At 51.3% G+C, this 26,224-nt stretch overlaps 10 protein-coding genes across 10 annotated transcripts; 2 read left to right on the top strand and 8 right to left on the bottom strand.

Moving 5' to 3' along the window:
- Positions 1-516: 516 nt before the first annotated feature.
- J4E85_003760 (uncharacterized protein) lies at positions 517-1,519 on the bottom strand (the record flags this gene model as incomplete). The annotated part of the gene is made up of 2 exons (XM_051468026.1): positions 517-1,213; positions 1,263-1,519. The coding sequence occupies 2 exons, from the start codon at positions 1,517-1,519 to the stop codon at positions 517-519; spliced, it is 954 nt and encodes a 317-aa protein (XP_051327618.1).
- A 322-nt stretch (positions 1,520-1,841) lies between these two features.
- On the bottom strand, positions 1,842-2,925 carry J4E85_003759 (uncharacterized protein; the record flags this gene model as incomplete). The annotated part of the gene is made up of 4 exons (XM_051468025.1): positions 1,842-1,895; positions 2,120-2,632; positions 2,684-2,819; positions 2,879-2,925. 4 exons carry the CDS (start codon positions 2,923-2,925, stop codon positions 1,842-1,844), a joined length of 750 nt encoding a protein of 249 aa, XP_051327617.1.
- A 771-nt stretch (positions 2,926-3,696) lies between these two features.
- Positions 3,697-5,052, bottom strand: J4E85_003758 (uncharacterized protein; the record flags this gene model as incomplete). Its single annotated transcript, XM_051468024.1, has 2 exons — positions 3,697-4,875; positions 4,927-5,052. The coding sequence occupies 2 exons, from the start codon at positions 5,050-5,052 to the stop codon at positions 3,697-3,699; spliced, it is 1,305 nt and encodes a 434-aa protein (XP_051327616.1).
- A 2,555-nt stretch (positions 5,053-7,607) lies between these two features.
- Positions 7,608-9,023, top strand: J4E85_003757 (uncharacterized protein; the record flags this gene model as incomplete). The annotated part of the gene is made up of 1 exon (XM_051468023.1): positions 7,608-9,023. One exon carries the CDS (start codon positions 7,608-7,610, stop codon positions 9,021-9,023), a length of 1,416 nt encoding a protein of 471 aa, XP_051327615.1.
- Positions 9,024-10,637: 1,614 nt separating this feature from the next.
- J4E85_003756 (uncharacterized protein) lies at positions 10,638-11,071 on the bottom strand (the record flags this gene model as incomplete). The annotated part of the gene is made up of 2 exons (XM_051468022.1): positions 10,638-10,886; positions 11,069-11,071. 2 exons carry the CDS (start codon positions 11,069-11,071, stop codon positions 10,638-10,640), a joined length of 252 nt encoding a protein of 83 aa, XP_051327614.1.
- Positions 11,072-12,743: 1,672 nt separating this feature from the next.
- J4E85_003755 (uncharacterized protein) lies at positions 12,744-14,165 on the top strand (the record flags this gene model as incomplete). Its single annotated transcript, XM_051468021.1, has 1 exon — positions 12,744-14,165. The coding sequence occupies one exon, from the start codon at positions 12,744-12,746 to the stop codon at positions 14,163-14,165; it is 1,422 nt and encodes a 473-aa protein (XP_051327613.1).
- Positions 14,166-14,912: 747 nt separating this feature from the next.
- J4E85_003754 (uncharacterized protein) lies at positions 14,913-16,247 on the bottom strand (the record flags this gene model as incomplete). Its single annotated transcript, XM_051468020.1, has 5 exons — positions 14,913-15,127; positions 15,181-15,427; positions 15,478-15,694; positions 15,753-16,093; positions 16,149-16,247. The coding sequence occupies 5 exons, from the start codon at positions 16,245-16,247 to the stop codon at positions 14,913-14,915; spliced, it is 1,119 nt and encodes a 372-aa protein (XP_051327612.1).
- A 2,369-nt stretch (positions 16,248-18,616) lies between these two features.
- Positions 18,617-19,572, bottom strand: J4E85_003753 (uncharacterized protein; the record flags this gene model as incomplete). The annotated part of the gene is given in 2 exon segments (XM_051468019.1): positions 18,617-18,628; positions 18,643-19,572. 2 exon segments carry the CDS (start codon positions 19,570-19,572, stop codon positions 18,617-18,619), a joined length of 942 nt encoding a protein of 313 aa, XP_051327611.1.
- Positions 19,573-20,923: 1,351 nt separating this feature from the next.
- On the bottom strand, positions 20,924-22,442 carry J4E85_003752 (uncharacterized protein; the record flags this gene model as incomplete). Its single annotated transcript, XM_051468018.1, has 3 exons — positions 20,924-21,717; positions 21,769-21,995; positions 22,066-22,442. The coding sequence occupies 3 exons, from the start codon at positions 22,440-22,442 to the stop codon at positions 20,924-20,926; spliced, it is 1,398 nt and encodes a 465-aa protein (XP_051327610.1).
- A 604-nt stretch (positions 22,443-23,046) lies between these two features.
- J4E85_003751 (uncharacterized protein) lies at positions 23,047-24,020 on the bottom strand (the record flags this gene model as incomplete). The annotated part of the gene is made up of 2 exons (XM_051468017.1): positions 23,047-23,941; positions 23,992-24,020. 2 exons carry the CDS (start codon positions 24,018-24,020, stop codon positions 23,047-23,049), a joined length of 924 nt encoding a protein of 307 aa, XP_051327609.1.
- Between the last annotated feature and the right edge of the window lie 2,204 nt (positions 24,021-26,224).

The raw sequence follows: 26,224 nt of genomic DNA, 5'->3' as shown, positions 1-26,224 counted from the left end.
GCGACAGTAAAGTTCGGGAATACAATACAGACAGCGAGGTCATGACATCTGTACTTAAGCGTATCACTCGAGGCCTCCCACCCTTGGCAACGGCCGTGAACGCAGCTATCGGCTATCTTGCCAAGGCAGTCTTATCGTTGTGTTGAGCATTGCATATCGCTACCTAGGCCGGCCGTAGCATATGCAGGCGGATGATGTTGCTGCACGCCATTGGTGTTGTTGATCCTTCGGCATGTCGAATCGGATAATTCCGCGGGTACAGTTACCCTGGTTGGAGTAGCCTGAGATAGCGCGCGAATGTAATGTCAACTCCAATGCTGCGATTACGATATGGTCTCGCAGCGCTTCTGCTCACCTGCTCCATACATGTCATTGTCAAGAATCGCGATGGTAACAGCTTGTCCAAAGTGTCCAAAGTGGTAAATGCTACTTGTCTCGTATTTGCTATTATGGGGGTGCTGGAATGTTGCATCTGGCCATAGGTGTGGCAAGGAGCAGCGCCGGTCATGCGAAATCCTATTTCCACAGACCGTACGGGCCGGATGTGAACTTCCAGAGCTTGACTGTTCCATCCTCACTGCCTGTCGCGTAGAGCTTTCCGTCAGGCGAGAAGCTTGCCGACCAGATAGGTCCGTGGTGGCCCTTGTTGGTCTCGAGCTCCTTCTCCTCGTTGAAGTCCCAGACCCTGACCCAGGTATCATTCTGGTTGCTACCACCAGTAACAAACTTCCGCTCCCCGTTGTGCAGAGCCACGCTGGCGATTTCGTATGGTGTCTTGATGCTTTTGATGAGCGATCCGGGCGACTGGCTGTTGAAGAAGTAGGCACTGTTTCCAGCAGCTACGCTCAGAATGCCCTCCGAGGAGGTGTTATCCAACTCGCAAGAGCCAACAGTGCCTTCGACGGCGTGCTCGCCGATTGTAGACTCTTGGCGTAAGTCCCACCACCGCACCTTCTTGTCTTCGGCGGCTGTGATTATGACGTTCGGGTCCGATGTCCACACGATCGACTTGATGGTTCCGGTGTGAACGCCTGCGCCAATCTCGAAGCTCGTCGCGTCGCTACGTGAAAGATCGTATATGCGCAATTTCTTCTCCATGCCTCCTGTCGCGAGGATCTGGGGGTGGGGCTGATTGGGGAACGCGACGGCGCGGACGATGTGGTTGTGCGAGAGAGTGTGTAGGGCTTCACCGGTGTGGGTGTCCCAGACCTTGCTGTGGAGTATTAGTACCATCTTCGCTCGCGGGAGTCAGAAGCACTTACGCAGAGAAATCCGCAGAGGCCGTCGCTGCTAGTGAGGCATCCGAGGAGAGTCTCGCCTGCCAGACGGCGCCTTTGTGGCCCAGGAAGGTGCCAATCCAGTCACCCGTGACTCCGTCGCGGAGCATGGGGTTGTTATCCTTGCATGCTGATATAATGTAGTACTGGTCCTCGTCGACCAGGGACGAGAAGTGAATATGCGGCACAGGTCTCGAGTGGCCGTGGCAGGTGAGGGGCACGACCTTGGTTGTTTCGGGCATGGTGGGCAGTTAAGGAGGGTGCGTTATTTCGACGTAAAGAGCGAGTGCGATGATAACTCGTATGAGCTGTATAGCTGAGGTCGAGAGCGGTGAGGCGTGATTGCGCGAGGGCGTGTGTTCTAGGTATGGCTGGTCGCAGACAGTTCCGAGCTAGATGGGAGTCACGCGTAGTATCTCTAACAGTTCGGAAAGACAGAAAAGAGAGCGAGAGATGCAAATTGGTCGTCAATGGGTCGTAACGTCGTTAAAGTGGCAGGCTGGTGGAATCGCAAGTTCATGGAGAGCAATTCGAGGGGGAAACATTGGAAAGTTGAAACCTAGCTCAGGGTGGCCTACCGGTAGTGCCGGAGATCTCCGCTGCCGAGGCAAGACCGCGCTACGCATCCATCCATGGATGCAAGCCTAACAGCAAAATTACCTACGTGCAGTCCAAGTTGCCTCATCCGGTTTTACTCCCAGGTCAATCATATTCCGATTACAATTTTCGCAAACGCACCGTTCGATTCTGTCTTCATCTTCCTCAAGTACCACTCTCCACCAAACGCTGTGACATCTGGGGCAGTCGACCCTGATTCCCGTGCACAACTCAGTTGTACTTACCAAGCCGAACTCGTTGACTGCTGAACTTCCGGTCTTGGCCATCAAGTGCAGGAAACTGTCTCGTCCAAATGGTGCTACTTCTTGGGCCGCCTCTACTACCGAACGTTGCTTACCCCCCGTGTTGTTGAGAATGCGCGTGGAGTCCACATCGTCTATCGTTTCCAGCAAAGCCACCACTAGCTTCTGACGCGTATGGTTGTCTGGACCAACAATGTCATAGACCTCTCTAACGATATCGCAAAAGTCTTTGTGCGCAGCGTCGTCCCCAAGCGAAGGTTGACTGAGCCAGTGCTCCAAGCGAAGCTTGAAACAAGAGATGGTACAGTCTCGGAATCTTGGGAAGTCGTACTTGTCACCGACGCGGTACAGCCCCAAGGCATGACGGATACCGATGGGAGTACCTTTTGCCAACTCGTCGGGATGGAGGGAATCCTCATCGTATGCGAACTCACGCATAGTCTTGAGAGCATCGGGGTCGTCTTCTTTCAGGGTGATATCCCTGGCGGAACTCTCCTTATCACGTCAGTAGAGGCATGCGTTTCTGTCGTAAGAGACTAGACTTACTGCGAATCCTCCAGTGAAGGCTGCCTTGAACCAGTATGACTTCGAACTTAGCACTATCCTGTGGGCTTCGAATATACGCTCTCCTATAGGTCCGTATCGAATCGTGATGTCAGATAGGATCTTTGAATCTGAGAAACTGAGATTAATTTTGTCAGCATACTCTCTCTTTTTCTCTCAAGATACTTTGCCACTTACTCTTTGAGACCAAGCTTCTGTCGCTTGTGTGCGTTATTTGGAGACATCATGTTGACCCAGCTTGGTGTATATTTGCTGCTGCTGCGAAAGAAGAGGGCGTTAGGATTAGGAGAAGAATGCCCTAAAGCAATAGATCGCGTATAAATACATGTTAATTTATACCAAGGGTTTCTCAGTCGTTGCACAGCTAAGACTGGGTGATGGATCTTCTGGCCCAGCATGTGTGTCTTGAACTACGGATGACCCTCGGCTCCAGGATATGTACCGTGGTACATACAGACCACCACTCAGATCATGAGCACAGCCAATGCCAAGGTAATACACTCTTCGCAACTCGACGAAGCTTTAATGCAGAAGATCCAGAATAAATACGGTAGGATGTGTCGACACGGAAACACAATGACTACACAGATTCAAATATTGGGTGGCTTAAGAGCTTGGATATGGCGCAAAACTGTGGTTAGAGACGAGGCAACTCTCGTCGGCCCACCGAGCTCAACTGAGGGTGACAGAAATGATGCGCTCTTCGTCACGTGGTCATTTGATGGCGGTAAAGGACATCATACAGTTGGCATCGATGTAGTGACAAATTTTCGTTCATGGGGCGTGATTAGCACAGCGCGAAGTAGCGGCGTGTGAACAACCATCACGAATCAATCTCAACATATCACGTTCACGATGAATGGACGAAGTTAGGGGGGGTATTTCTGATTAGATGTTACTACAGATTAGGATATATGTACAAATGCGTCTCGCTGATGGACGCTGGAAAGATTGCGTAACGCTCGAAGCATGACCGTCATAGCTTAGCAGCGCCTTTATAGGGAGGCGTCGACCTTAGCAGCGCCGAGAACATCGGCGGAGACGTCAATGTTCTTGACATCGTCGACGGTGGAGCCGACCTTGTCGGTGGCGGTCTTGACGGTAGAGCCGGCTACACCCTTGACGTTGTCGACAACAGGGGAGACAACACCGGAGACAGTGTTGACAACGGGCTCAACAGCACCCTTGACAGCGTTGACGGCAGGGTCGACGGCGCCCTTGACAGTGTTGACAGCGGGCTCAACAGCGCCCTTGACGGTGTCGACGGCAGGCTTAACGGCACCAGTGGCAGTGTTGGCAACGGGCTCGACGGCACCAGTGGCACCACCAACAACGGGAGCAACGTCGGGAACCTGGCGCTTCTCAACAGCGGCATCAACGGACTGACCAAGAGCGGAAGCGGAACCAGTGGTGTTCTTGACGTCGTCAACAGTGGATCCAACAGTGGACTCAACCTTGGAGGTAACGCCGTTGACGGTACCGAGAGCGCTGTCCTTGACGTCGTTGACAATGGGGGTGACAAGGCCGGAGACAGCGCCAGTGACAGGGGCAACAGCCTGCTCGACACCGTCGACAACAGGCTTGAGAGCAGACTCAACACCGTCAACGACGGGGGCAACGGGGGCGGTGACACCCTCAGCGATGCCGTTGACGTCCAGGTTCTGGACGTCGGCGAGAGTAGATCCAACCTTGGAAGTAACGTCGCCGGCAGCGCCACCAGCAACGGGGAGGTCGCCAACAACGGGAAGGTCCTGGCGCTTGCCGATGGATGCGTCGATGGAAGCACCGAACGCATCGACCTTGGCATCGATGTTCTTGACGTCGTCGACAGTGGAGGTGACCTTGGAGGTAGCACCGTTGACGAGGTCACCAGCGACAGGAAGCTCCTGGCGCTTGCCGACCTCTACCTCGACAGTGTCGTCGAGAGCCTCAACGTTGGCGGAAGCACCGACGTTCTTGACGTCGTTGACTGTGGAGGTGACGCCGGAGGTAGCACCACCAACGATGGGCTTAACGTCAGGGACCTGGCGCCTGGTGATGTGGGCACCGACGTTGGCGTTGATCTTCTTGGGGTCCACGGAGGCGTCTACGGATCCGAACTTGGTGCCGACCTTTGCGTTAACACGGCGACCGATGGAGGCGTTGATCTTGGGGCTTGCGACACCCTCAACCTTCTGTTGAAGTTGTCAGTTGAGTAACCATAAGGCGACTTGTAGAGTACTCACGTTGACGGTGGAAGAGACGCCAGATGTGGCGCCACCAACGACGCCATCAACCTTGGGGATCTGGGGAATAACAGCGGCGTTCGCAACAGCGGCGGCTGCAAGAATGGCGGGGACGTTGAAACGCATCTTGGGAGAATTAGGGTTGTTGGAAAGACTGTAAAATAGTTGGAGCAAAAAGCGAGTGTCGTAAAAAAGGAATGACTGTGGATCTGTAGCTGGATGATACCACTATTGAAGTCGGAGCCGATAGTACTTATATACTCACCCACTCCAACGTCTCTCTCCTAACGCCACACCATGTACAAGTGTGGCAGCACAGTAATGTCCGGTATATCACCGTTGTGTGCATTAGGAAGACCAGTAGGATATCGATCGACATGACGAAGCCTGATTCCAGGGTGTCCGTCGTTGATCCACTGGAGTGACCCATGCATTCGGCCATTATGAAGTGGTATCATGAGCGTAGATCGCTGTTGGTGACCCCATAAAGGTGGGAACCACCAGCACGGGTCCTTTGCCCCGCTCGAGTAATTTCTAGCTGGAGTATGGCAGATTTGACAGCCTCACCGTATCTTGTCTTGAGGCTGGCAGCTTGGCATAGATACTGTCGGTTGTGGCTTTTCCAGATTTGCAGCCCTGAATTCATTTAGTTCGCCTTACCAAGAGGAACCTTAATCAGGACGCTTTCAAGTGCATGCGCCATGCGCGACGCCGCTTTCAGATTCCCAAAGCTCTTCCTATTTTGCTGTGCCTCTAACAGTCCCGAGTCATAACCTGTGCGCTTCAGGTCATCGTGTTGGTGTCGATTGGGATCGGCATCAGGGGTAGAACTGCCAGGGCGCGGAACTCGCGGCTTCGATGCGGACTATCGTAGACGTCTCCTGCGACTCATTGGTATGACCCATTCAGTGAGAAAAGCTTAGATAGGGCTGCCATCGCACTGGTATCCTCGCTGCATTGGTCGTTCTCAGAGCGGCTCTTTGTTCCTTGTCAGTGGGTTGCAGTCCGCTCAGCCACATCTCACCGTTACAACGTGAACGATCGGCCCGTATGCGCGTCTTCTAGTGTAGACGACCTGCAGTTTGTTGTCTCCAGTTACTCAAGTATATTTGAAGTTGCAGTCCATGATGTGGTCGCGCAAACTACTGAATCGCGGTTATACAGAAAGTACGGTGGTGTCTTTGCCCGATCGTCGGAAGCCAGCGCTCAGGCACACTCCTTCCTGGATCGGCCCGAATGTTCCCCAAGCGGCGTAGCGTTGACCAATACAGCTTAGTGCTTTCACAACGCGCACGGTAGACCTTCCATGACGCAGCCTTTTGTTGACATCGCGCTACAACCACGAGACGGCCGTTGGAGATTTTACCCGTGCCTTGACCCTGGCTTTACCGAACTGGTGGAGGATTAGCGCTGTCTGGACGAATTGGGCCAGCAGCAATTTCCCGACGCGTCTCCACGCCACGTGCCTGCTCCACCTCGAATGCCCGTGTCGAGCTACACGCAAACCTCAGCTTCGAGCCTTCTGACTATTGAATTGGTAGTCCAAAGGGCACTATGCTAGACTTCCACCGGACATGAACGTGTAGTCGCAACATCGTTCTTCTCGCCGAGTTCGACGATGTCACTCGACGAGTCGTAGCAGAGAATTCTCGCCAGTAATGGCTATGAGAACGTGCCTGAGCTGCGGAGAAAACCGTTGGCGGACGATCCCTTCAGCGATCGAATCGGTCCGAGTCAGCAGTCACCCGCCCCTAGGCAGGTTGCGAATGCAAGGCCGCTGGTCGCAGAACCACATTAAATCTTGCACGGTCCGATGCCGTATCTCAAGGTGCAGTCACACTGCGTACTGGATAGGATATGAACAACGGCAGTGACAGAAATCTGTTCCTGGGAAGACGCCCCCTTTCAGGCCCTTTGAGTACGTGGACGTCCGTTTCATACACGCAGGGGTTGCTCCTCCATCACTTGACCACATACAAGTCCCTGTTACGTCGGGGCTGCATTGATATCGCCCCCGAGGAGGTTGGAGTACGGTCACTGTTACGGTTGTGTCGGTGTGCTCGATGATCTCATCACAACACTCGTCTGCCGTCTTGTCAGCACTGAGCATGGAGACAGGATTGATACCATCGACAGGTTGAATATGCCCACAGATGACAAGCCACAACAGGTAGTACTCACAACAGGTGTTGAGAGCGCAATAATGCACATGTGGTCATGCAACAGAGGCGCATAGCAGCTCCCGCGGTTTCTTTGACGACTCTCCTTCATATACTGGAATGGACGACAGCCTTCTCTAATGTACACTACGTCCGCTACTGTCCACTGTCCCGGAAGCTCTTGGCTATTGCACTTGTTACCCGTTATATGGAGACCGGTCTTGCGATCATTTCACTCGAGACGGAACCCCCTTCCAGGCAACAGCACATGTTGGCTAGGGAATCTTGCTTGAACATTCCCTATCTCGCCTTGTTTGGTTACGCTTCGATCCCATTGCCCCGCACTTTCTATCATGTCTATCCTAATCGAACGCATAGAGGGGCACTTGTGTAGTCAGACGGGTGCCTACTAACACCTGCTTATGAATTTACTCTCCTTTTCCTTCATATGATCACTGTTGTTTATACTCTTTATTCGTAAATTTACCCCTCCGCACGCTCGCAGACTATTGATCTTCAGCCATGTCGTCCTCCACAGCCAGCAGTATTCCCAAGGCCAGCATCAGGGACCTCCCCGACGAACTACTTCTCCAAATCATCCCTCAACTTATAGTCGAGCCGCGCTTTGACCGAAGCGCCTACGGAAATCTAACATCCCTCGCCGCTGCGAACACTCGCTTCCCCAAAGTCGTTCGAACCACCTTTCACGAGCTCAAAGCACTTACCGTTCCACTTTCGAAAGCATTCGCCTTGTTCCGAACGCTCCGAGATTTCCCCGCCAACGAATGGGCGGATAAGGTCGAATCTCTTGAAATCACAAACTATGTATCTCCCGAGGCTCGGAAAGCAAACTACGGTGGCATCGAAGATGGCTGTATACAAAAGCCCTGGAGCAGTGCCCGAGAATGTGAACTTCGGCGCAGATTGCGCGCTGGGCTTCTGCGGTACATGGATGCGCAACGCCGGTCAAGAATGCCGTCGAGGCAGTTCGCTATTGAGACCGAAGTTACCTTCCGAACAGATTGTCTAAACGTTATCCGGGACGCTGAAGACATGAGTAACCACAACAAGCGGATGTGGGAAGACGCGCTCCGAGCAGGTCACAACAATGCTTTCCTCGCTCTGCTCCTGCTGGCGCTACCAAACCTAGAAGAATTGCTTCTCGGTGGCGGTCATATGTTGCACTATCCGATGTTGCTCAGGGATGCAGACCCATGGCAAGGACCAATGAGCCCGCAGGTTGATGGGCGACGTCACTGGACCAATGACCCCTCGACGCAACAACTACGAGAGCACAAGTATCTCGCCCAAGTCTTCGAAGCCAAATACTCTCGCCTCACGAAGCTGGAGCTGCCATCATCATGGAGTGGTATAACACTCTCTCGGGCTCAACGAATCTCGCCCATATACTACCATTTCGATGACTTACAGACGTTGATAATACCGGAGTCTGCGCTTCCACCTAGTCACGTCGTGCTGGCCAACGGACTCTTGTTCTCAGTACTGCCGGTGAGCCTCAGATCTTTGACTATTGTCGACTGTATGGTTCTCACGACGGGGTTTGTGAGACGCTTGCTGAACGACACGGTTGTCGATCCGACCACTTATCTTCCAGGTCTGCGCTCAATCAGTGTATACTACATCGGCAAGCCCTTCTACCCAACGCTCATATACGGAGACATTGTAAGCGCGAAAGCACTCGGAATTACGATCGACCGTTTCTTCTTGAACTACGTAAACCCGACAACGACGCTGATGGCTTCAGATGTGGGAGGTCAGCCATGGAAGTTGAGTACGGACGAGGTATTTGGAAGGGCGAAGATCCCAGCACTAGATCGGGGTGTTTGCGAAGTGGCTGGACATTGGGTGGGGAGCAAGCGAACAACGGGTCTTCCTGCTGGTAAAGCGAAGGAACATTTCCGAAATCGACGTGGCTAGTGGCGCGGGCATCAAAGTCAGTGGGCTTGGTCGTCGAGTTCAACGGATGCGCATTGTTGGCCTTCCGATATGTATTTTATCTCATACTCTAGCTGCCGTATAGGTTCATAGCAACCGTTCAGGTTCGTGATACAAGCATATTTCTCGTCGCAGTGATGCTAGCCATTCTAGAAGCACATGAGAGTAACAGAAAGGTATCATCATTGGCTCTACGTAGCCTTGCTAATACCTGACGGAAGGTACGTGCTAAACAGTTGTAGGATAAAGAATCTTCTCAGGACTGCTCTTGCGATCTCGAAATACGAAGAGAAGGAGCCCTCAGAGGAGTTAATGCTGAGAGTAGTGGACCTTCCAAGAGAGCATCTGCTTAGGGACGGTTCTAAGTCTTCTCGATGCTCAGCCCGGGGGTCAAAGGCGCATTATCTTCTCGTTTCTTCGCTCTTCCCTAACGGCGGGCCTTTCATGCAGATTAAAGGCGTTTTGCTTTTTGCGCACGCCTGCATATGAACGTCAGCAATCAGGCGCGCATGTGCGATAAGGTGAGAATAGCTGTGAAGGCGTTGGGCGGGGGGAAAAGGCATTGGGGCATGTGAGAAGGCAGCCACAAGCCGAGGCAGCGTAAACAGCGGAACAGAATGCGCGCTGTATGGTGAGACTTCCGGCGTGCAACGGTCGCCCTAGCGCATGACGCATCTTTACAAACCTAAATCGTCGCGTCTTGAGGGTGTGTAGCTACTACTCGCCAACGACCACTCGTCTATCACCCCCGCCACCTGGGCACCTGCCCGCTTCTCGCTAGCCTATTCCAAGGTTATGATCAGTCAGACATGTATATATCAAGTACCACAACGCAGCTTATCATTGCAATACTATTGCCATCTTCCATCTCTGAGCATCCATAATGTCCGCCCTCGCCGCCCAAAAAGCAACGGCCCAAGCCGTCATTGACGGGTACAATGCTTGGAACATGGACAAGACAATGGCCTATCGAACGGAAGATTGCACACAACAAGTCCTTCCTGCATCCCTAGGACGGCCAATCCAGAATAACACCCAATATCGCGAGCGCTTCAGTCAAATGCTGCCACATTTCAGGAACTTCAAAGTAAGACGCAGAGTTCTGTTTAGGAATGCAAGCGACTGACATCATCGTAGGTCACCGTTCACACAGAAGTCCATGATGTAGATGCGCATACATGTATTATGCATGCGACGAGCACAGCAGACAGTGACATCGGACCGTATGCGAATGAATACGCGCTGATCTTGCATTTCACGGAGGACGGGAAGCAAGTTACCAAGTTTCTGGAATTCGTTGATTCGGCTTTCTCCAATAAGTTCTTCAAGGAGCTGAGGGATGCAGGGCTTGGACCGCAGTAGAGATGCCGAAATGCGATTCAAGGGAGACCTAGATCGATGGTATATACGAACCGAATATAGGATACATGCGGAAGAAGGCAGCGTCGCCGGCATATCTTGTTCCCCTTCAAGACAGAAGACGCGGATATGAATGGATACAAGACATCTACAGAGAGCATGAGTGCGCTCAGTGATTTTGCGACTCCGTTGTACTTCGCTCAACAATCCTCACCTCCCTTATCACCTTCTCCCATCCTACCGCTTCACCTCGAAGTCACCTCCAGGCTTCCCCGGCGAATGCACCAGCTCATGATTGTCAAACTCCTTGCCCGAGAACTTGCCCTCACGGACTTTGTTCTGGTTCTTGTGCGCGGCGATGCTGTGTTTGGTGACGCTGTCGCCGTGGCGGTCTTCCACTGGCTTGGGAACGTCGGAGGCGTACTCGGATTCGTGGCGGTGCCCCGGTCGGCTGGTATCATGTGACGCCGGGGGAGGTGGGGCGGCCTTAGAGGTGGAAGGCGCAGAGGAGGAGGAGGCAGTGGAAGTAGATGGAGTGGTGGTGTAGTAGAGGGCTGCAGCGCCGGCGGCCGCGGTTGTGGTGAGCCTGAGGCAGTTAGTATGGCTTGTCCAGTTGGTATGGGGACGCAATGCGCACCGCGCAAAGAGTTGAAATAGCAATTACTCACCATGTCAATCGCGATGATGTCTTCAGTGTTTCCTTGGTGCGCTGCTCATGGTCTGTCGCATACTGTCTCCTTGCTGCTGGGCACCTGGCCCTATATGGTACGCGAGACAGAGCTCGCAGTGAGGTCGCCTTGGTGGTAAACATTATGTCGCTGTTAAAGTTAAGGATAAAGAAGTGTCAACGGCCAGTCCCAGCCGGGGATATGTATGCGCCATCTTGCCAGGTGTTGATGGCTGGCCCCAAGCCACGCTACGTCATCGGCTTGTTTACGCGCCTTGGAACGTGGACGCGCCTGCGCACGTGCCTACGCACGCTATTCCACGAGACTCCTGAAGCAGAGGAAGGAGGCACCTGGATCTTGGCTATTGCTCCTCCGCTCTACTACCACTACTACCACTACTACCACTGCTACTGCTGCGTCTATCCCGTTTTACAGCATCAAGTTGGTCCCATCCTCGGCATGCGTCACCATCACAGCTATACCTCGGTAGCGCCCTGCGCCGTACCGCAGCGAGTCTTCAAGGACCGACGACGAGACAGGCATGGACAGGCTGCATTATGTCCCCAGGTCCACTCACTGAGCACATCCTAGTGCTGGTCTTGTCTCCAGCAATCGCGGTCCTCCCATGGCGCCTCTCAAGTCGTCCTCGCCGCCGTTCTGCTCTCGAGGCCAGCGCAACAACTTCATATACCACCAAATCACCTATTCCTTCACATACGACCATAGGACAATGAGAATTAGGCTTCCCGTCCGCTCAGCCATATACAAGCATTGTACCGGCGGATTAGTAGTTAGGTGGGTGACCACTAGCGAATCCCCGCTGTTGTATGTTTTTGCACATCCTTCTTTTTGCCCTTTTTTTTTGCCCATGCTACGGCAGTAATCCAGAGCAAACGAGCGGCCTCCGATTTGTATACCATCATGCTTTGGTAGACAAGAAGAACCGCGAATTCAAGCACCCGAAGCCGAACCCGCAGCGATACGAGCCCACACCTAAGCCACTTCGAACCTCTATACCTCCAGCTATGGGCATACATCCGCTGGCTATGATACTTTTGTCGTTAGACTAGGCCACTATTCCTGAGGGAATCGATAGCAAGAATCTCAGGACCAACAGTAAGACCTTGCCTTTTCGTGTGCTGGAGATGGTGCTGAATAGGTACAGTATTCTGGAGAATCGCGAGATGACGAAGCTCAGACCGCAAGGCCTCATGCTATTGCGTTTGCTTTCAGGCTGAGTAGGTACCTGTACGTCCGTAAGCTTGCCACAAGTACTGCTTGGCAGGATGGCAGTTTCAAGCTAGAATATCATAGTGTGGCTCCGTTGCTTACGTCCGTAAGCTATTTCTCGGGAGCTTTCGACCGACCGGAGCAACTTTGTCACAACAACAGGCTCGGCCGCAATGTACAGGAAACATCCAAGGACAAGTCAAGATATCATGGACTACGGTTAATATCGACAGCGAAATAATGATGCCGAAGGAGCGGTATGTTGAACCCTATTGAAGAATCCAGTACACGCGTTCCGGTCGGGCAAGGTATGTGCCTAGGTATATGAATCTGCTTTCTCTTCTCTCTTCTTGCTACACCAAACATCCATCTCTTCGTCTCGAACATACCAACAATCTCCTGAAAGAGTCTTCCGACCTGCATACCTACCTCAGAATCGATCAACATGACCGTCAACATGACCGAGACTATATCCGCCGACTACCTCGTCATCGGCGCGGGCGCTACGGGCATGGCCTTCGTTGACGCCCTGATTGCCGCTAAGAAGGAGATCACGGTGGCCATTGTCGATCGCTATTCGCGTCCGGGAGGTCATTGGACAGTTGCCTACCCCTTTGTCACCCTTCACCAACCGTCCTTCGTCTACGGTGTCAACTCTCGACATCTCGGAGATGGGAAAATCGATCAAGTTGGATTCAACAAAGGCCTTACCGAGGTGGCATCGGGCGACGAGGTTGTTGCCTATTACACCAAGGTCCTGAACAATACTCTCCTTCCTTCCGGTCGCGTTACCTATTACCCACTGCACAACTACACTGGCGATGGAGAGTTTCAATCGATTGTCACGGGAAAAACCATCCGGGTTGGACCGAACACTCGTATTGTAGACGCCACATACGTGAAGATCACAGTCCCCTCTATGGCTCCACCTTCGTATGAAGTTTCAGACAAAGTCAACCTTGTCACGCCCAACGCTCTAGCAACACTGAAGCGACCGTACGGCGCCTATACAATCGTCGGAGCCGGGAAGACTGGAATGGACGCATGCTCGTTTCTCTTAACTCAAGGCATTGACCCGAAGAACATTTCTTGGATCATGCCGCGCGACTCCTGGTTCTTGGAACGCGCTACACTTCAACCTCCCGAGACCACGCCCAACCCCGAACAACTGCTGGAAGAAAAGGGCGCTGCCATCATGGGGTCCAAAACATCTCAAGAGATGTTTCACCGCATGGAGGAATTCGGGCATGCTCACCGTCTGGACAAGAGCATCGAGCCTACCATGTTTAGGCACGCGATTGTCACCAAGGCGGAGTTTGACGAGGTGAAGAAAGTCACGAACATCATACGCCAGGGACGAGTCAAACGCATTGACCCAGACAAGGTCACTTTAGAGAAGGGCACATACACTCCTGTGCCTGATACTCTCTTCATTGACTGCGCTGCGGCCGCTTTGGGAAATGAGCCACCCATTCCCGTCTTCAATGGCAGAAACATCACGATCCAGAACATCAAGTTCTTCCAGCCCACGTTCAGCGCCGCTCTCGTTGGACACGTCGAAGGCAGTTACGACGACGAAAAGTTCAAGAACTATCTTTGCGACCCTTTTCCGTACACTCGCATACCGGCAGAATATCCCACGACCCTTCTGGCTTCTATGAGGAACAGACTCAAGTGGATGGCGGAGCCCAAGGTGAGTGAATGGTGTGAAAGGTCTCGTCTTGACTTCCCCATCATGGGTATACCGCCGAGGGATCCCGAGAAGGCCGCAGCTTTCAATGCCGGTATTGAGCAGCGGGTGAGGGGTCTTTGTGATCACTTGGAAGTGATGGCAAAGAACGATGCCGCAAGTGTAGCTGTAGCCTAGTTGTGGTTCAGAATCCTCTTTGAGGCAATTTTTCTTGTGGGTCGATCTGTTTGTGGAATTAGTTACGCACTCGTATTCGAAATGAATCTGTCTTATCGAAACGCTTCATTGTACCCATGTCTAGGCTTGCATCGCCGCGTAATTTCGCGTCAACCAGTCACTGTCGATCCATGTAGTCGTGAATGAACCATAATCTTTGCCCATCCTTGTTCCTGAATCAGATTGTCTTTATAAGACAACGCCTGTGGGAATAGTTGTTACCTTACGGGGTGACTTCTTGCGCATCGCACCTCTTCATGATGAACAGATCACCTGCTGTTCTAACATTAGGGTAAACTATAGTCGCAATCTTTCCATCCTGTCAGCAACGGTTTGAACATGGTCATCATTGCAGCAGGACTGCTTCAGTACATATGTTATTCTACAAACAGGCTACTCTCGCCATCCATTCCTTTGACACGAACCCAAGTGCGATGCCACATACGGGCTGGATGTTCATGGATACAGCGATGACGCACAGCGACCGAGCTGCGCAATTTTTTAAAACTCTTAGCAACCCGAACGCAAAGAGTCTCTCGAATGATGAAGACCGCAAGTACATGTGCTCGCAGAGAGGAAAAGTGTGATCACCAAACAATCTCTTTCCATTACGACAAACATTCACGACTACAACATCTCAAAGAAGAAGAGGAGGAGAAGCAAATCACCCCAGCCTTTCGCAGATCCCATTGCTACCTTGGCATCCACCTATTGAAGGCTCTGTATGAAGTCGTAGAGCACCTCGTTGACTTCATCAGCTTGCTCAATATGAACAAAATGGCCGGCATCAACAGTTCTAATCTGCATTCTCGGAGCGTATGGCAGCATAGAACGTAACTGCTCCGCCGGAATACCGACCGCATCCCTCTCGGCCGCGATGAACAGACTAGGCTGCTCAATGACTCCCGACATCGATCGAATCTCTGCGCTCCATTAGATCATGTCAAACAAAGCGGGCATCTGCGATGCGTCATACCGTCCTCATCAGCCGAGTTGATACCACGCAAGAAAGATTTGTACCATCTCAGACCCGCCTCAAGACCTCCCTGTGCGCGAGTGATACTTTTCCATTGCTCTCGAGTCGAGTTGGTGATGAAGGCATTGCCAAATTCCGCTCTTCTATCAGCTGATAGCCATTCTTGAAGCGCACCAATCGTGTTGAAGTTCTCCACCATTACTTTGGGTGTATCGGACGAAAACATGAGAGAGTACGCAGAATCCAACTGTACTGTTGTTAGCTTGCGTACGTGCTCGGTCATAATGTTGAACTTACATGTGCATCCAAGAGAATGTGCGCGTCTGGTTGGTTAAAGTAGTACCAGTACCCAAGAATAGGGTATCCGAATGTTGCTTGTGACATGTTGTTGTAAGCCTCCACGAAGGTTTGGTTGAAGTCTGTGCCGGGGCCGTAGTAGCCGATATCCAAGAATGCAAGAGCTGAGAGGTACTGAGGATGGTACGCATGAAAGCGGGAGAGTAGAAAAGATCCACTATGGCACGTTAGTCTAGCGGTCTGGAAACGAGACAGCATGTGGCTATTGGACTTACAGGTCATGCGAAACTGCGACCACCTTGTCAAGACCTTCGCAGTCGAGCAGTTCAGCAATCTCAGATGCCATTTTCTTCAGACTATAAGCTTCCAGTTCGACGGGCTTGTCTGTACCACCGGTGCCGAGAAGGTCTGGGGCTATGATACCGTAGCCGCGCCTTGTAAAGTATTCGATCTGGTTGACCCAACTGTACGAAGTCTCTGGGAAGCCGTGAAGGAACAAGAGGTACGGTTTTTCCTTGTCGAAAGGGGGGTTTATGGCGTAGCGGTATGTCGTTCCCGAAACGGGAAGTTTGACGTTCTTCATCATGCGCACATAGCTGGTGTTTGCAAGATCCGACTGATGCAAATCAGCGTCTCAGTACTTGGAGGGAGCTTTATTCTGGTAAACTTACGGTATCAAGACCTATGTTGAACTGACATGTTGAATTCTGATCGCATGTGAGCAGAGGTTCTTCCAACACGGCATTGCTTTGAACCCTTACCTCTGCCATTGCCCCGGACGCGAGTGTCAGGCTGCTCATCAGAAGAAGAACTTTGAGAGCAGAGATCATAGGTGTAGTCGAGATGATAGAAGCTGTGTCTAATTCTGGAAAGCGTTGTCGTGGCGGGACCGAGTGTTGGTAAGTGACGTTTCTACACAAGCAACCAGCTTATATGAGCCTCAAGTTGGTGCGCAAGCACTGGTACTACTGTTGATGAATCAGCATCATGTTGGCGACGCTTTCATCTCGGAAAACTATCATCCCGACAGTGTCCGGCACAAGTGTTCTTACGGCCGAGTGCTGCTTAGGGCTCTCCGACAACTTCTCTACGCCTATGCTAGGCTTAATCCAACCTACGTATTTGTTCATGCTGCTCTACTCGGTCCTAGCTATACTGGACCACGAGTAGAAGATCTGAAGTGGAATTGATGGCGTGTCAGAAGAAACCGGAGATACCTAGGTAGTTGACGTGGTTGCACCACATGCATGGAAAACATTGAACAGGTCCGCAGACTACATTACAGTAAAAGACATGTAGAGCAGGTGTGTTGGCGTTGATGGATATTTTCCCGAGGTAAGCTGTCCAATCTTTTCCTATGTTGATGTGGTTGTTGCTCCATGGTCGCTGTCAGCCGGGGCTATGCAGGGCGCGAGGCTAAGCAACAACCGGCGCTTGCAGCTGGCCCGCCTGACCAGTCTGCGTTAGCCTCGTACACCCGTAGCTTAACCTTTCCAGCTATGCGAATACATTAACTGTGCTAGAATACTTGTCTAGCGGTGAACTTGAGTTACCATTTTTGGGTCGTAATGGTAGTAAGAGCTTCAGGGCCGACGGTGAGGTCTCGTCGTTTTCACGTGCTGCCGTCTCGGTCTTTTACCACAGCTCCGCCCTTTAACCGTAGCTACCACCGCCCCGCCTATCAGCCTCATTGGCAATTTTGTCAATTATTGCGCAATGATGCCAAGTCGCAGGCTCTGCTACGCGAAAATGGCCAAACCTGATATATAGTATGTCGGGGTAAGATCGTGTTGAGAAAGATAATAGAGGTAATGCTAAGAAAGATGAAGTTGACCCAGTTGTCTTTTCGCTACAGCTACATGCTTGGCACACTTTGTTCCACTTGCCATAGCGGCGAACGAATCAATCTCGCATGATAGTGCTATGCAAGACGCCACAGCATTTGCAATCCAGGTACTATCTAGTCCATTTGTTCCATTTGTCATTGGGGTCATTCATGCTTTGCTTTACGGTAAAGCTAAGAACTACTAAGTCTTATATTAGTTCCCCTAAATGCAACCGAAATCAGTCTCGAGTGATATTAGCTAATAACGGCGATACCAGAGCCCCTACAATCATCCACGGAACACCAAAGTCGTATTCCAAATACCGTTCGAGAAGAACACAAGGTAGAAAGACGACTACTAGCAGAACAGCAATATAGCCAATGATTGGATCGAACTCTCGAACATTCTGCCAACCTAGAACAATCTTCTCTTCTCGTTGGAGCTGCTGAAATAGGCGCAGTTCATTCCATCTAACAAAAACGAAAATTAGAAAAGTAGAGATGATGTAGATCCTCGGCGTCTGGTACTTGTCAGGATCTCGGGATGATGATAGGTATGGAATGCAAAACAGCATTAGTGCTGGGGGCAGATCACGGAGCCTGCCCCCCTTGAACAACAGATCAAAGGTCCAGTAAATGACACGACATAGGCGGTATCCAATAGATCGAACGACTACAAGAAGTGACTCATAGATATTTCGAAGGCGTATACCAATATCTGAACCACAATCGATGATCTCGATGATTGTATATCTTCGACCTTTGATGACCTGTGGTATAGTTCGAAGAGCCACTCTACCACAAGATGAATGCTGGACTCGTTGCAGAGTTGACAGATCCTCACAGCTCCATGCATTGAAGACCTGTTCAATATCGGAGCTGTCGTCGACGAGAACAGGAAGAAGCCGGGCATCCCAGACGTAGTCTTGAAAGAACTCATTCTTGTGGAAGAACGTCATGAAAAGGTAGCATCGAGTGGTCCCCGAACTTAACACCACAAGGGTCCGGTTGTCCGGATCTTGTGGACAGTCTGGATACCGATTGCCCTCAAAGGTGTGCGTTTCATGAGATGATGGGCCGGGAGGAAATATCTGTGAGACTTTAAGGCCTTTCGGTAGCGCGCGTAAGATAGATGTATTGTCCTTCAGGTGGTTTGTCGAGTAGTCAGCAAGCGGCCCCATGCTGATATACATCGGCTGCACTCTTGCAAGAACCCCGTCGCTAAAAGGAACGAGCTGGAGCTCGCCAGCTCGCCTCTGATATTGGTGACTGTTGTCCCCATGCTTTACCGGAAATGCCAAATTACCGAATGTGTCATATCGGCGTCTACAATTGAGCACCGCGAGGAACTCGCCCTTATTGTCTCCCCTGATGAGTGGTAGACTGATCTTGAGGCCTTTGTTTGTTATGGAATACGGCTTCACCTGACCTTGTTGTATGCTTCGCACAACATCGCGGCAAGCGGCAAATGCAGTTGGCGAATGGGCGAAAAGTTTACCACTGTGGTTTTGCGCAGGCGATGAAGTCCATGCCAATATTGACTGATCATCTGAGTGTTTCACGATCTCTTCTTGTAGCCTCTGGAAGGCTTTCGCGCCTTCGCCGTACAGCAGAGGCATGTTGATGTCGAAAATTCCGAGCAAGCTATAAGCGATGTCTTCTTCCCGTTTTGCCGTTCTTTTCGAGGCCCACGACATTCTTTCAGCAATACTCGCTTGCTTGAGTAAGGAGATGTCTGAGCCAAGGAAGTCTTTGTTGATGTTCGTGATCTCCCAGATCTTATCTGCTAGACTCTCTTTCGTCCCAATCTGGTTCCACTCGGCGTCGTAGAACTCAAGTCTCCGGGGTGCTAGTAGCTCTTGAAGTGTCCAACCTCGCGTGAACCATTTTGATTTGGTGAATGCAGTATCCTTTTCAGCCTCATCAATGCCTGCACGGACATCATCTAGGTAGACGTAACAGACTTGAGAGTTGCAGTACCAACGCCACATGGAGTTAATCGACTCGGAAAGCTCTGCACTGCTACTCTTGTCGATGCAACAGGTATCAATCCAGAAGAGCTGGTGGTTATCCCGCTTTGCTTGTTCTCCACAGCCAAGGATTTTTGCGTATCCTCTCTTGTGCCTGTACGTGTGCTCTATCACATCTTTGAAGTTGACCTCTTCATGGTCTTCCCCCCATCTATGCGAAAGTATTGCGTACGGCTCAGTCTTTTCCGGGTGGTCTTCAAGGCTAACGTCTCCATCTTCATTCATTCGTAATAGACGCATGATCTGGATGTAACTTTGCAGTCATTACTATGGATAGCATTCAACAATATGAACAATAGAATGTAAAAAAAAAGGTTAGTGGCGAAACTGATGTTGTGCGAAGAAGAACAGGAGATGGCATCCAACGTGGTTGTCGCTTTATGGCGCGGGGCAGTGATGACCGCAGTCAGCTAGAGCTATGCACGGCTAGGCAACAGCCGGCGCGCACAGCCACCAACTCAACCTTTGGGAACCTTGCCTCTTCGCCTCCACAAAACTAACACCTAGCTTCAAGACTTATCTGCGCAATAGCTTTCCCCGGGGCATGTCAACTTTAGGAAAAGCTGAACACCCTGGGGTCTACACTTTCATAGCTTAATCTCGAATTCTCTCTGGAACGTGAGGTCCTTCGGCATTATAGGAAGGAATTTGCCCGTGTCGCTAGCATTCCTGCAACACGTTGAGACTAGCGTTTCTCAAGTAAAGCCGAAGTAGCCTCTAGCTATTTATTCACCTTGATTCCCCCTCATCACCAGACTCGACCATACCCTCAAATCATCATCTCGTTTAAAATCGATACCACATCCAACCCTCAATCTGCGCCTACCATGCCGCTCCTCGCCTCTATTACCGTTCTTCTACTCGCCGCGCTCCATGTCTACATCATGGCCTTGGAGGTGTTCTTCTGGACCTCACCAGCAGGGTTGAAAGCATTTGCACTCAAGCCTGACTTTGCGGCCAAAACCAAGACCATGGCCGCCAACCAAGGCCTGTACAATGGATTCCTGGCAGCTGGCCTCTTGTGGTCTCTGGCCCATCCCAGTGCCGTGTTTGCGCCTCAAATTGCTCTGTTCTTCGCGGGTTGTGTATTTGTGGCGGGTGTTTATGGAGGGTGTACGGCAAATACCAAGATTTTCTTTATCCAGGGTCTTCCTGGAGCTCTGTGTCTTGCTGCGGTAGTCTTTGCGTAGGCGAGCTTACCCTAGCTATGCCTATCACCAAGTCTAAGACTCAATAAATTAAGTGATACGTCTAGCTGTGCGATGTGCTTATTTGTGAGGTACGCTGCTACATTACGAGGACTGAGCTAGCACATATCAGCATCCATTTGTCGGCGTACTCTTCTGGCCTGAGTGTATGTCGCGACCTCGGACCGACATGAAGGGAAGGAGTCAACCACCACTCCGTGGATTGACGGTCATGTTGGAACGGCTGGCCATGATGCTAACACGCAAAGGGGAAGAACACTAGGCGGACGAACATGACAGATCTCTAGAGAGCTACGGTATATTGACGTGCATAACAGATATGAAGGTATTTTCTATCGAAATGTAATCTTGTGTATGCTATCAGCGTCGCAATGGATACGAGATCAGTTCCACTTCAGCGCACCAAACGTCATCACCTTGTTTCCAATATCGTGTACCGCTAGCACATTCCTGTGGAAGTTGGCTCCGAGGATATACGGCAGGTCGCCACCCCAAGGCGGAGTAGATGGTTCCATGAAACCCACTATGCATGTCTGCTTCTCCTCGTCGATTACGCCTAGAGTGCCGTCGACGAGAACGTCTGATGAGGCGTAGGGAAGGTTCGTTCCGTTGATGCGAATGGCGACAGAAGGTGGTTTCGCATTGCATGAAGCCACCCAGAGCCCGTCATCCTCACTGAAGGAAGCTGGAGGGTCGAAAGCTGCAGCGATCGTCTCTACAAGGGCCTTCGGGATCATGGTGTACGCGGTTCCGCTGTCAAGGATCGTGAATCGGTCTTGACTGTCACCGTAATGGGTGCCTGCGGAGGTACCTGGTGCCCAGGCGATGAACTTTCCGTTGACCACAAACCCGTCAGGTCGGATGACATAGTGGACATACTCGTTCTTCAGCTGGTAATGATCGAACGTTTCTTTGAGGATTGGCGTGGTAGCGTAGGCACCCGTGAGCGGCAACGACGATGACGATGGCGCTCCTCCTATCGTAAGGAAACCTGTAGCTGACAAGTCCGCGTCGTCTTTGCCCCTCTTACCGAGTACGACCGAGAAGATGGGCTTTGCCACCAAGCCTTGGTCATAGGCGGTCTCCAGCCATGGTTTGACAAAGATGGGCTTTTTCCCGCCGTCTTGAGACGGGTCTGCGCCCTCAAAGATGGCGGTGGTGGCACCAAGCCCCCAGCCTAGTAACTTTCGTTAACAAAACCTCAAAACAGACAACATGCGTTACGTACCCATCAGCCCACTAGTCAGATTGCCTGCGCTCAGCCAGTAGGTTCTATCCACGAACGACATCTTCTGATTCTTGACGGTCACACCTCCAAAGCCAACGTCTTCAAGACCCACAATGCCAGTCGCAAACTCCCCTCCGCCATACGTCACGTTGAAGTTCTGGTCCGCGATTTGGCCGCCGGAGAAGCTTTTGGGGCCGAATTTCGGAAATCCGCAAGTGGGCTGAGATCTACAATGATTAACGTTCAATATCAGATTTGAGGTACCAGATGAGAGTATGTTAAGGTGTCGAGACTTACTGTTGCGTGCCGTTTACGTCTACACACACGAAATCGGCCTTCGGTACCCAAAAGCTGCTGCTTCCAGTGTCGATCAAAACTTGAAGCGTCTCCGTACCGATGGTCACGTCAATGGCATATTGCGCTCCATCATAGATTGTGCGTAGAGGCCCACCATTCTGGCGTTTCGCAAGTTGTCTGCCAGCGCCGGAACGCAGCTTGAGGGGAATGGTTGAGTCGACGACCGGTATACCACGCTCTTTGAGTGCTAGAGAATGGACGTCGGATAGGGAAGCTACATCGCGACGCGAGAGTGGTTGTGCTGGCGAGCTGGATGCAAAGGCAGAAAGAAACGCAACTGCCGCAAAAGCTACCCGTTGGTTTTTGCGCGTCTGCATTGTTGGGTCTGGCGATGATTCTGGAGTTTACAATGTAATGTGTAAAACAAACTTTACGAAGAAGAGCGAGCGAACGGGAGGAGCAAGCAATACAACCTTCCCCCTGGCTCGGTGTGTAAGCTTGGAAACGGTCCGTAGACAATACCGAAGAGAGACTTAATCTTACCGCCGGTGAGCACGGTTGACATAACACCGAGATTAGTGCCGTGACGCCATAAATCGTATCGAGTAACAGGAACAGAAAACCCATAGAAAGATATTAACCGAACGTAGTACATATGTATTGTTCGTTTTTGAGGGGTGAATTTGCGTCCGCTTAGCTGCGTACAGGCAATGCACCGGTGGCGCTGTTGGATATTTTGCTTTTGCCTCTTTTTGCTCATCATCACAACACCTTCGGAGTTCTCATGAATGCGATGCGCTACACAACATGCCGCTTTACGGAGGGTAACGCGATTCGATTTTAACCGAAGTGACTTCTGGTGTACGTCACCGTCACCGTCAGAGCTGAACCATCAGCATTGCAAGTGCCCGGACAACCTGAATCAGTGCAAACCCGTCAATTTTCCTCCCTTCGTAGCTTCCTAGAGCACAAAGCCTCCAACTACTGTTCTGCTTCCTTCCTGAATGGTATCACTTCATCGACCGTGCCGAAGCCGGCTCTTCGCGCTACAGAAACGCTGTTCTCGAACCGCTCCGTTCCAGACGCAGCCTGCACACCTGACTGCGAACTATCATAATCTTGCGCATCAACAAGCCCGTCATGCCCACTCAGAAGCGTATCGGTGTCCTTGACTTCATCCCCACTAACTTCAACCAGCTCTCCAAACCTAACCTCCATCCCCCGCAGCTCTTCCGAAACATTCTCGTATCCACCCAGCGTACCAGAGCCCCTCATAACCGCAGCTTCGAGTGAACCACGCGCGGTAGTCGTCATAAGAAGCTGCATAAAACCTCCACTGATAGCCGAAACGCCGTGGTTTTGGACGTAAAGAGCTACGAGTCCTAGTACTAGGATTGGTATCGCCAGGGCGAGTGAGAGACCGTATGGGAGGAAGAAGGCGAGCTTGTTCTCGAAGCGGTAAACAGTGAAGGTGCGGGTCTCTGTTCCGTTGACGGTGTCGAAGCGCTGGTTTAGGGCCAGTGCGGAGATTGTGGTGTTGATGAGGAGCTCATTGGCCATATTAGAGTCAAATGCTGGGCATTCATAAACCTCATCGATGTCATGGAGTCTTTGCTCGAAGACACCGAGGGCCCAGATCTGGCCCGGTGATTCATCATCGGGCCTGTCGGACGACAGATTCTGTGCTTCGAGCAGGCACGTTTCCACGTCGGTACCATTTTCAGTTGTGTAAGGCTTCGTATCGTTAGACATGCTGGGATACTCAAATAAGCTGACTTCGAAACTCCTTCCAGGCTGATCGAGGTTCCATGCAAAATTGTGGTATATCGATTCAGTGTCTGCAAGCTGTGACCATTGCTCAAAAGTTCCGTTGAACCTGTTAAACTGTGGCGTGTATTCTGGTACAGATCCCTCGGCTCCAATTACATAAGAGATATGTTGTGCTCCACCAGCATGTGTGATGGTGACGTGATATCTTACTATTCTCGGCCGACACACTGTCTCGGTTACAGGTACAACGAAATGTATGCCAGAGTCCGGAAGACTAACGTTCTGTCTGTATTCAGGAAGCGACTGATTGATAGTGGGCTTCCATCTGTCTTTGTCCAAACACGGCCAATACCGTGGTTTCACTTCGTAGTGCCTGATGCGATAGGTGATGGACCTATTCCCAGGGAAAAGTTCTGATCCAACGTAGTATTTTAACTCACACCTGGGTTCGGGATGTTCGATCTGCCAGACCATCTCCGGATACTGGGGAAGGGGTTGGCGGTGGCTTAACTGCAGGATCGTGCTTTCTATGGAGCGGTTCGTAGTCTCGCAATCCAGGATGGTCCCCAGAAAATTGAGTTCATACGATGAGTTTTCTCTGCTTACTTGCCTCAGCCTGGATATCTCACCTACAATCAGATTTGTGCGTATAATATAATCCATACTAGGAATAATGCTGTAGGCAAATCAGTATCTGACAAACATGACCTTGGAAACACTATGATTTGCTTGGCATGAGATGAACTAACCCCCTTGAAGAACAACCTTCTAGCAGCGACGAATTCTGTAGCGCTTCCGGGAATGGCGGGGGACGCAAATCGCACCATCAGTCTGTATTACAATCGTATTCACACCTAATTAGGGCTATGACATTGTCGTCCGTAATGTCTTTGAGAGTCCTATAGTGGAAGACGGACACATTGAAGCTTTGATCGATGGAAGACGATTGCAGTCCGACGACTAGAGTACCTGGAGGGTACAGTGTTGCAATGGGTACAAGCCAGCAAAACGTAGCAACAGCTACAAGCATTGGCGTTTCGAAATACAAGTGGTAGTTGAAAAGGCGGAGCGGATTGGTCTGCATTTGGAAAAGATCTTCGATAAGGCTGATCTGCACATTGTAAGCTTCCGTTCCGCTAGCTAGACTGAGAAATATAGTACCTTGAGAGTGCGCTTTCTGAACGTTGCCCAAAGGTGTTGCGTATAGCATGTGCCGATGCTTGCTACTATTGCAGCGCGAAATGCGGTGACTAGTACCAGCGATACCGTAGTAGCGTAGGCTTGTGGTACTGTAGTAGTCTTCGTGGAAGGCATAGACTCTGGAGAGATGATACGACCGTCGAGGTATACGAAGAAGCAGTAGTGCGTTGCTGCACAAATGCTGGCTGGTTAGACGCCATTAGTATTATGAACAAGCAGATGTACAACGCTGTTTATCATGCTTACATATGAAGTAGAAGCCTAGTATTGTGACAGGCGTTATCCATGTCCGTTTCCACCTCGGGCGTCTACCAAGTAAGGTGACAGGCAGGTGGTTGATTGAACTTCCAGTTTGGTCGGAAGAAGCAGGCTTTTCAAACCTTTCCAAAGCTGTGTCTGGGACTGAAGACGGAGTCGCAGTCGAGACTGGGTCGAGGCTTGATCGAAGCACCGGGCTCACGTTGAAGCCTGAGCGGATGGATTCATTCCCCGGTCTCATCGCAGCCTCGTCCTCGCGAGGCTGGATGCCGTCCAGTTCTTGCCCGCCCGCAGTGGTCCTCTGCGGCGAGGACTTCGTATACTGGTGCATTGCGAATGGTAAATAGATATCTCTAGGCGCGTCGAAGATGGCTCCTGAGGTGGTAGAAGAACCTTCAGGACGGATCGCAGTAGTTCTCCCAAGGCTGAACCTAATATCAAGTTGAGCGGCACGGCAGGTGATCAGGCTGAGGTGGGGGCCTGCCAACGATTCGGCGCCACCACTCTTCATGTGTGAAGTCGTGACCGTTCAAGATCGAAAGCTGAGAGATGATTGAATACAGCATACGCCATATGCGAGGTTATCTACGGCATTTGCAGATCAGCTGTTCCAGAAGCATTCTCGTCCGTAGTGCGGGCGTTGTCTATCGTTAGCAGAGAACATGCTCACGCCGTAATCGTACCAGCTATTGCCTGAGATGCATTGCGACGACCGTGAGCCAAGCTACTTTGTAAAGGCATGCGCAAGTGACTATGGTATGTGGAAGACCGTTTGCGGGTTCTAGTATCCTTCTCGTGTCATATGCTCTAGCCCTGGATGTAGTGGCCTTGGGCGCTTACAATGGGGTGCTGCTGAACTGCAATCCAGATCCGAATATCGCTTCTTTTCGGTAGTGTTGGCTCTCCGCATGTCACATTCCGTTGGAGTCGC

This window comes from Alternaria conjuncta, assembly GCF_024043145.1.
Source record: "Alternaria conjuncta strain BMP 0040 chromosome Unknown scaffold_5, whole genome shotgun sequence".
NCBI classification, from domain to species: Eukaryota; Fungi; Ascomycota; class Dothideomycetes; order Pleosporales; family Pleosporaceae; genus Alternaria; species Alternaria conjuncta.
The sequence above is the reverse complement of the archived record's forward strand: the minus strand, read 5'-3'. Positions and strand labels throughout refer to the sequence as shown.